The sequence below is a fragment of the Dromaius novaehollandiae genome, chromosome 6 (assembly GCF_036370855.1).
Source record: "Dromaius novaehollandiae isolate bDroNov1 chromosome 6, bDroNov1.hap1, whole genome shotgun sequence".
NCBI classification, from domain to species: Eukaryota; Metazoa; Chordata; class Aves; order Casuariiformes; family Dromaiidae; genus Dromaius; species Dromaius novaehollandiae.
Genome location: NC_088103.1, coordinates 9492650 through 9501298, shown reverse-complemented (window position 1 = coordinate 9501298; position 8649 = coordinate 9492650). Strand labels below are relative to the sequence as shown.

The 8649-nt window shown below is 59.1% G+C and overlaps 1 protein-coding gene across 2 annotated transcripts in view; it reads right to left on the bottom strand.

The window, feature by feature from the left end:
• Positions 1-251: 251 nt before the first annotated feature.
• ADAMTS14 (ADAM metallopeptidase with thrombospondin type 1 motif 14) overlaps positions 252-8649 on the bottom strand; it is a 37386-nt gene continuing 28988 nt past the window's right edge. For both annotated transcript variants that reach the window (XM_064513616.1, XM_064513617.1), the window contains exons 16-22: positions 7977-8140; positions 6994-7159; positions 5381-5513; positions 5085-5292; positions 4868-5000; positions 4674-4784; positions 252-3154 (exon numbers count right to left, since the gene is read on the bottom strand). In XM_064513616.1, the coding sequence (XP_064369686.1) occupies positions 2793-3154; positions 4674-4784; positions 4868-5000; positions 5085-5292; positions 5381-5513; positions 6994-7159; positions 7977-8140 (1277 nt within the window). In that variant the 3' untranslated portion in view covers positions 252-2792. The remainder of the gene's footprint in view (positions 3155-4673; positions 4785-4867; positions 5001-5084; positions 5293-5380; positions 5514-6993; positions 7160-7976; positions 8141-8649) is intronic.

Here is an 8649-nt window from a genome sequence, read left to right as displayed (position 1 = left end):
CTTCATGCTCATTTAAAAGGAGGCTGAGCGGTGCAAGGGTGCTGCCGCGTAGTTCTCAGCACCGATTTCGATGGAGGTCTCCTCCTCCTCCACCCTTTCCTTTCCTTTCCCTTCGCTTCCCTCCCGGTCCAGCTACGATGCCAAAGGACACCCGGCCCCGTCTTGTCCCCCCTCTTCGACAACCGCACGCAGGTCACACATCCTCATACAATAAATTATCCCCTCCTGCGCCCCAAAAAAAGCAACATGGGAAGAATTTGGTGTGGATTTTATTTGTTTTTTTTTTTTTTTACATTGTTAGAGTTCAAAAAAAAAAAAGAACCCAACAAAAAATTAATAAATATTAAAAATTAAAAAGCTCTGAATCTCGTATGTACAAAACTTTATACACCGTAACACGGGACAAGGTGACATCACAGGAATGACTGGATGTGCCCCCCGGCCCCAGCTGCCCGGAGACATTGCAGCCCCTTCGTTTGGGGAGGTTTGGGGTGTATTTGGTGCCTCCCCCCAAGGCACTGCCACGGGGCAGCTGACGCCTTGCTGCAAGAGGGGCAAAGCTCAGCCACCTCAGCCCTGCGGCGAGCCGCCCCGGGGCTGCAGAAGGGGCAGGAGGTCCACGCTGCGTGCGAGGAAGGTGGCTCCCTGCATGGTGGCCCAGCTGCAGCACGGATCTTTGGTACAATAAATAAATCCCACGCCGTTGCCCTGGGGACATCTGCAGCACCTCGGTGCAGCCCGTGCTGGGCTCGCGGTTGGCCTCGGGCGCAGGCACCCCGCCACCGCGTTTTGTACGAGTCCTCCCGGCCGCCCTCTGGGTGACCCTCGAGCCCTTGGCACGTCGTTGACCATCGACCACATCATCGACCACTGATCACAGAGGGGAGTGTGGCAGAGAGGGTGGCACCAGCCCGGTGTTTAAAATGCCACCAAGGCATGGCAGTGTCCATCCATTAACATGAAGGATGGAGCATCCTCAGCCTGCCTCCCCGTCTCGAGCCACGCTGGAGCAGGAGAGGATGCCGGGAGCTAGCACGTGCTTTAGCTCCTCCAAGATGCCCCAGCCTCAGATGCCACCCCACCGAGCCTGGACACCATGCAAGTACTACCAACGCCGAGGAGCATCCGTCTCCAACAGCAGCGTGCCCCAAAATCCTGCGGAGCACCAAAGCCCGGGCCACCGCACCAGGCAGCCCTGGAGCACCACCACCACCACCGCACGCGGCAGCCGTGACCCACCACGGCTCTCCGTCCACGCACCGAGCCCTCAGACCCTGTCTCAGATGGTACCCAAGCCTGCCCGCCCCATGCAGGGCGTCCTGACACCAAGGAAATCCAACTGGATGGGGCCCTTCTGAAGGGCTGTGCAAATACACGCTGCTTGGCACAACGCATTTAATGGCTTTACCCTTCCCGTGCAAGAGCAGGGAGAGCTGCTTGTCCTGGCCGTCCCAGACCAGCCCTCCTCTCTCCTTTCTTTGCAACTGCTTGCAAAATCCATCCCTGCTGCTTTTCTTTAGCCAAAACCGAACAGCTTAACCAGCCTGGCTTGATCTATTCCCTTAAATGCACATTTACAGCTCACGCTCAGCTACCCGCCGGAGGGCAAGCAGAAGTAACTCGTCGCCGGGGCACAGGCAGGGGGTTGCAAACGGCGGCAGAGCGCCCGGGGCCGAGGAGAGCCCCGCGCGGTGCACGAGGCAGCCCCCGCCGGAGCAGACCCCCACACCACCCGAATCCCTCGGTGCTCCCTCGCTGCTCACTCGGAGCCCCAGGGAGTTAAAACAGCGGGGCCCCATCACGCTGAAGCCACCCTCTGCTTCCTTCGCCAAACGGGTCAAACCATGAGTATGGCAACAGGGTCATGCGACCGGGGACGCTGCAATGTGACACTAGCTCAAAGCCGAACAAGGGCAGGATGGGCTAAAGAGCCACGGCTGCGTGACAGGCATTTTTAAAATGCATTGGTGGCCTTCGATCGTGTCCTTAGTGCTCATGCTACAGCTGGTCCTCACATAAGTCTCAGGAGAGAGGTCTGTGAGCTGGAGAGGGGCAAGGACCCTGGAGCCCCATGGAGATGACGGCCACCTCCTCCACCACCACCGACCTCTGTGAGCAGCTTCCTCGAGCCAGGGACCATCTCACCGAGGTGCCCAGAAGGAGCCCTGGAGGCCCTCGGCCAAAGATGCCTTGCTGCACCGCACGACGCATCCAGAAAACGATATCCAAGGTGAACATCTCCGGGGAAGCCCCGGCTGCCGCAGCACGGCACAACCCACCACCGGGCCGAGATCCTTCCCGTTGCGTTTTGCGTTATCGCTTGGGGGTGGCGGGGTGCGGAAAGGGCAGCAATGACCCCCACCACCCTGCATAGCACCTTGGGGAAAAAAAAATGACCCGTCGGTCCGAGCCACCCGCTGAGGTAAGAGCCCTGTCCCCACCAGCCGTGCGCCCCGGCCCCCGCCGGCGCGTTGCTCGCAGCCAAGCGAACTGTCGCTTTTTGTTCCTTTTGGCCTTTTTCCACGGCGCTGTCCAAGAACAGACAAACAAAAAAGTGTCACAGCTGGGAGGGGGAAGGAAAAAAAAAAAAAATCACAAGAAAGCCATTTTCCTGGGAAATTTCAGGGCGAGGCGGTTCGTTTCCAAAAATCACGGTTTTCCAAAAGGCAGCTGGGAAACGCGGCAGCACGAAAACCATCGCTGGGAGAAAAGGGGGGAGGAAAAAAAATAATAATAAAATAAAATAGGAGAGAGAGAGAGGGAGCAAGGGAGGACGCGGGTGGCAGGCGGCTTCATGTGGCCGGCGGCGCGGTGGTCCTGAGCGCGGTGCCGGGCTGCTCGGCACCCGCCCGCCGGCTCTGCGGCGGCAGCAGGGACGTGTCCGCGGCGGTGGCCCGAGGTCCCGGGGAGCCGGTGGCACCTGGGAGCCTCCGCGCGGGGGCCCGGGCCGTGGCGGGGAAGGCGAGCGGCGGAGCGGGGCTGGGGGAGGCCGTTCCCCCGGGGACGCTCGGCTCCGTGCCGGCGGGCGAGCTGGTGGTGGCGGCTTTCTTGCCGCAGGATTCGCAGCAGAGCTTGTTGTAGCCGGGGATGGAGCAGTAGCGGGCCAGGACTTCCATCTGGCAGAAGATGGACTTGTCCCCGAGGCAGGGCTCCTCTGGAGAGGGACAGGACCAGAGCAGAGAGCGCACGTCAGCTGGCCACGACGCGCACGGAAGACCAGCCCCACGCTTACGGCTTTCCGACCACCCCAAACAAGACGTCTCGCCTGAGGGTGCTGCAACTGCAGCTGCCAATGCCACCGGGGCCGGGCTTTGGCCCGCCGAACACCAGCGATTCTGGACCCCTCTCCCACCCGAGGGACCAGGCTGATGTTAAATCCTCTCCCCACACCTGGCAGGTGACCCTGCAGGTAACAGTCTCCTCTCCGGGGGCAACCACGACTCCATCAAATAGGAAAAGCGAGGAGAAAACCCATGGGAGATCCCTGCCTTCAAGGCTGACCTGCCATCCCACCGATGGGGAGCTGGCTGGAGAGGAGAGGGACTAATCCAAGCCAGCAGCCCTTGCAGAATCAGCGCCACCGAAACGGGCACTTTCTCCCCCATAACCCCAGCAAACCAAGAATGCCTTCGGCAGCACCGTAACAACAAAATAGCGAGTGCATCACGGTCAGCTGTAAACCAAGATCTTCCACCCAACGGGGAAGGCCACCAAGGAGTCACCAGGTGGCAGCTTTCCACCAGTACTCACATAAGACTGGAACCAGGTCAAGTTAAAAACTCCCTGCCCCTAAAATGCTCCGATTTCCTACAAGATGCTCCCAGAGTGGGAAACGGTGATAAGGCCCTGCCTGCTCTTGCTCTTTGTGCCACTGCAGGGATTTTGGCAACGCTTGCATGAACAGGGGGATGAGGGAGGTTAGAAAACAAAACAACGCATAAGCCAAAATGCTCCTGGTTTCTCTGTGAGAGAGAAAAATCCAGAGGATTTAAAGGGATCCTCCAGATGAGCATGGCCAAAGCAGGCCATGATGCATCGCACCCCGAAAGCCAGTTCCCAGCTGGGGTAAACACGGGAGGCTGAGAAAGAGCCGAGACTGAAAGGAAATGCCATAAAAATCGGGGGGTGAAATGAGCGTGGGCTGCAGTCCCCAGCCTTCTTCCCAAGCAAAGACATCCCAGCCCAGACCTCCGCGGGTATCGGAGGCGTCTATTCAAGCTCGCAGAAACGCCTGGCATTAGCAAAAGGCAGAGGAAGGAAACCGCGGGAGATCCCGAACTCCACGAGAGGGCAACCTAGCGACAGGCTTTGCATCAGAGGCAGACGGGACGGATCAGCGGAGGGTAAAACACGCTGCCGCCCAAAAGCCACTCGGTGGTGGTGGACGTAGCCCTCCTCTGAGCCCCTTGCCCCTCACGCTGACTGTACCGGGGAAGCAGGGCAGATCCCAGCCCCGAGAAGGGACTCGGGCTAAACCTTTTCTCCATCACAGGACACAAGCTTTTTCATTTCCCTCCCCAAGAGATCTGGAGCATCTCTTAAGTCACCTCTCCACCAGAAAGGCATGAGGACGAAGGCCATGGAGGCGGTCTCCAAACCCTCAGCAGAGCCTCCTTCCCCGAGTGCACGGGCTCTCACGAAGGAAGGCTGAAAGAGTCAAGAGGAGAACTTACTCGAGGAGATCTTGTTAACGGGATTTTGGGGCCCATCCCGGGGCACCCACTGCACTTTGGGCGTCACGTGGTCGCTGGTGTCGGCGTTGGCCGTGATGCTGGAGAGCTTCCCTGCGGAGAGAGCCGCGTCAGGGCGCCGGGGCAGGCCCCGGCCAGCGCGACGCCCGGCCGGGACGGGACCCGCCGCCTCTCACCTGGGCATCCGGCCGCGTGGCAGGCCTGGACGGCCTCCGGCTTCTCGCCCTCGCACCGCGCGGCGCCGCCGCCGTCGCTGCCCTTGCACACGACCTGCCGCTGCCGGATGCCGTCGCCGCAGCTCGCCGAGCACTGCGCCGGACGAGAGACACGGCCGTGGGCCACGGGAGCGCAGACGGAGACGGGGCCCGGCGGGAGGCCCCCCCGGCAGCTCACCTGCGACCAGGCGCCCGTCCGCCACTGGGCCGGGCAGGGCAGGCGGCCGCAGGGCCGGCGGGTCTCGGGGCGCTCGCCGCCGCAGTACTTGGCGTGCACGGGGCGGTCGGTGCCGTTGTGCAGGCGCTGCACGCACTGCACCGCCCGCGCCTGCACCCCCAGCTTGCCGCAGGACTTGCTGCACGCGCCCCACTCCTCGGCCACCCAGCTGCGAGGGGTTAAAACGGCACCAGGTTAGCGGGGGGCACGGGGGCAGGGAGAACGGCACCTCGGCCCGCGGCACGAGGAGGACTCACGCCGGCTGGGAGCACTCCTGCAGGTTACACCGCCGCCGGATGGGCTTCGGCTTCTTGCCGTTGTCGCAGAAGTTCCTGTGCACCATCCGGTTGTCGCTCTTCCTCCGACAGCCGTACTTGGTGTACTGGATGCCTGGGGGGAGCAGGGGGGCAGAGCAGGGGCAGTCAGGGCACCCCGCGGAGCCCCCCGTCCAGACCGCCCTTGGGTGTCAGGCTGCCCCAGGAGGCACCAACGCGGGAAGGGGCTGCCAGGGCCAAGCAGGCTCAGGTCCCCAACTTTCTCCCCCAAAATGCTCTGCCAAAAACCGAGGAGCAGGGAACATGGAGCGAGGGGTGCTCCACCTGATGCAGACGCAGCCATCGCAGCTCTACGAGCTTTTCGTGAGCTACAAGCTCAGCTTCAGTTTTCCAGATGGAGGGAAAAAAGCCCCATCGCAAGCACAGCCAAAACACCGCTGTCATTTGCCAAATGAACTGCTCTCGCTTGGGACCAGACCAGGTCGGGCCGCGTGAGCGTGAAGCGGGAACCATCTGTCGCCCTGGAGGGCAGCCCTGCCCTATCGGAGCCAGTGGAACGAGCAAGCGCTCCGTTTCCATCCCCGCAAGCCCCGACATCTTCCAACGTCTACACCTGCAGTTACAAGGAAAGGAGGGCAAGCGGGAGCCAGCGCATCTGCGCAGCCTGTTAAAACCTTTTCATTTATTTCAGTGCTCTTTCCATAGAGCTGAAGTTTGCTTGTTCTACGCTACACTTTCGCCAGCCTTGGAAAGCAAGCCGCGAGCTGTCTGGTGCAAGTGTGAGGTCTGATCTACCATTTCAGCCAGTTAAGTTGGAACTGACCTCTGGAGGTCTCTGGTCCAACCCCTTGCTCAGAGCAGGGCCAGCTGCAAAGTAGGTCCAACTGGTCGTATCCAGGCAAGGCTTTCGCTAGCAAACACCCCAACGCCAGCACGCAGGCACACGTGCTTCCTCTCTCAGCGTGACTCTTCACCGGAGGGAATAATCCAGCAATGACTCCGCCGTGTGTAGCATACCCGTGAGCTCATGTTCACTACCTCCCCTGCGATCACAGCAACTCCTGGTGCGCCTGCTCTACGTGGGTACCCCTTTCCAAGCAAGTTTTTGGAAGCGAGTCATCCTCACCCACACTACTCCTTGGCTCAGAGTGGGTTAAAGTCAGCAAATGCGTTCAAAAATGGTTGCAGACACACGGATGGACAGAGAAAAGCATGCGCACACACGATCACGTAAGCCTCTTTCCACAGGAAGCCTGGCTAAACCGCTCACCTTGCACACCTAAACCGCTCTGCAGTAATAAATTTTAACACCCATCCTCCCACGGTAGATCCCCCAAATTAGCAGAGCTGCCAAGAACAGAGGTATCACCCCATCAGGTTTGGGGAAGAAAGCCAGGCTTCCCAACAGCGCCAGAGAAGCTGGATGTTCTCCTCAGACAAGCTACACCTCAAGCCTTGCAATTTGTGAAGCAGTTTAAAAGCGCATCTGCACGTTACCAAGCCGGAGATCTCCAAAAGGACTCGCGCGCTGCCCAGCAAACCCAAGCAACCTCCCAAGTACGGGTTGCAGCCTACTTCAAAGACGGGGGAAATACCTCCTCCGCACGCCTTCGAGCACTGAGACCAGCTCTTGAGAGCCCACTCATAGGAGTCCATCTCCTCGAGCAGGACGTTGTTGTTCCCAATCATCGGCAGCAGGTCCTCGTGGATGATGTACCTGTACATGAGGCTGCTCTTCGCCTCCTCCTCCTGAGGGACCACCTGCAGGCAGAGAGGGGACAGTCAAAGCAGAGCAGACAGAGGAAGGGAAGGAAACCGCGGGAGGGGGTGAGGGAGAAAGGAGGAGAGAATCGGAGACAAAGCAGTGAACAACGCCGACGTGGTACTGTACACGTGACGTAAAGAGCAGGAGAAACTAAAAGACAGAAGAGTTTCACAGGAGTGAGATTTAACAAGTGACAGCAGTAAGAAGGAAGGTAAATACCTGTTTCAAATACAGAAATCTCGGGTCTATCCAAACCATTTATTATCTCCAACATGACTAGTTGGGCCAGGAGCACTCACAGCCTACGCTATGGGAATGTACCTCTCTGGTTGGGAAGAAAAACACTGCCCAAGCATGCCAACTCCAGCCTTGGCTTGCACGCCCCTGGCCTCTCCCCTGACCTGCAGAACCACGGTCTGTGCCGAAAGCCAACGCTGGCCACGGGGATGGAGACAGGAGCTGAGAGGTAACCTTCCCCGGATGCCCAGAGAATCTGATCTCTAACTCCCCCAAATGTCAGTGCGACTACCGCGAGACATGCAGCCACAGCAGTCGGTGCATCATTCAAAACACAGGTGGACTCACAGACAAGCACTCGAGCGAAGCATCCTTACGCTATTCCTGCGCTCAGCTTATTGCCGCTTGAGCTTGGCTAGCTCGTTTTGCTGCTCCCAGTGACATGCCCTATACCCTCTCTCTGCAAAATCCTTCCATTGCCTCCTGCGTCCTATCTCAGAGCATCCTCCCTCTCCGCATCACTGGAAGACGGTCGGTCACCCCGACTCTCCCAGGGGACGCGTCAGCAGGACTCACCAAAACGCTGATGGCTTCGTGCAGAGGGCCGCTGGTTTTCAAGCTCTCCTTGCCATTTTCAACGGTGTATTCCCACTCCAAGCCCATCCCAATGAACACTTTGCTTTTGGCTTCTTTGCCCTTGGCGTTAAGGATGAAGTCCCCCGTGGCTTGATTCTTAACAGCTAGAGAAAAAAGCAGGTGTTTAAAGAGTCATTTCTTCCAGCCACCGCCTTTGAAGGATGGTGCAATGTCCCAAACTGTCCTCTGGGCAGGATTGGTCAGAGCAGGGCTTTGAGGTGAGAACAGTCCCAGCGGAGCACAAGTCCCTGAAGCTCCTAAGCACAGTCTTGACCAACGCCAACCCCGGACATCCCCCATCACACACTCCCACATATGCCCCCCGCTACCCGCGGTCCTGAGCACAGACCGACAGCTACACTGGGCTGGCCAGAACAGCAGAGGGTTTCATTAGCCACAAGAGCACTAACTTTGCCCAGTAAGAGAGGCCCAGAGCTACTCCTTTCACTCCAGCAGGACCTGGACATTAAGTCAGCCTTTTGCTCTCGGTTACCACTCTCTAGGTGCAATTAGCTCCTTGCATTCCCATGCCTCCTCTGAAAGGGTGGCTCGTGCGGCTCTTCGGAAAGCTCCAGGTTTCTCTGGAAGCAGCACCCAGCAAAACCACTCTCCA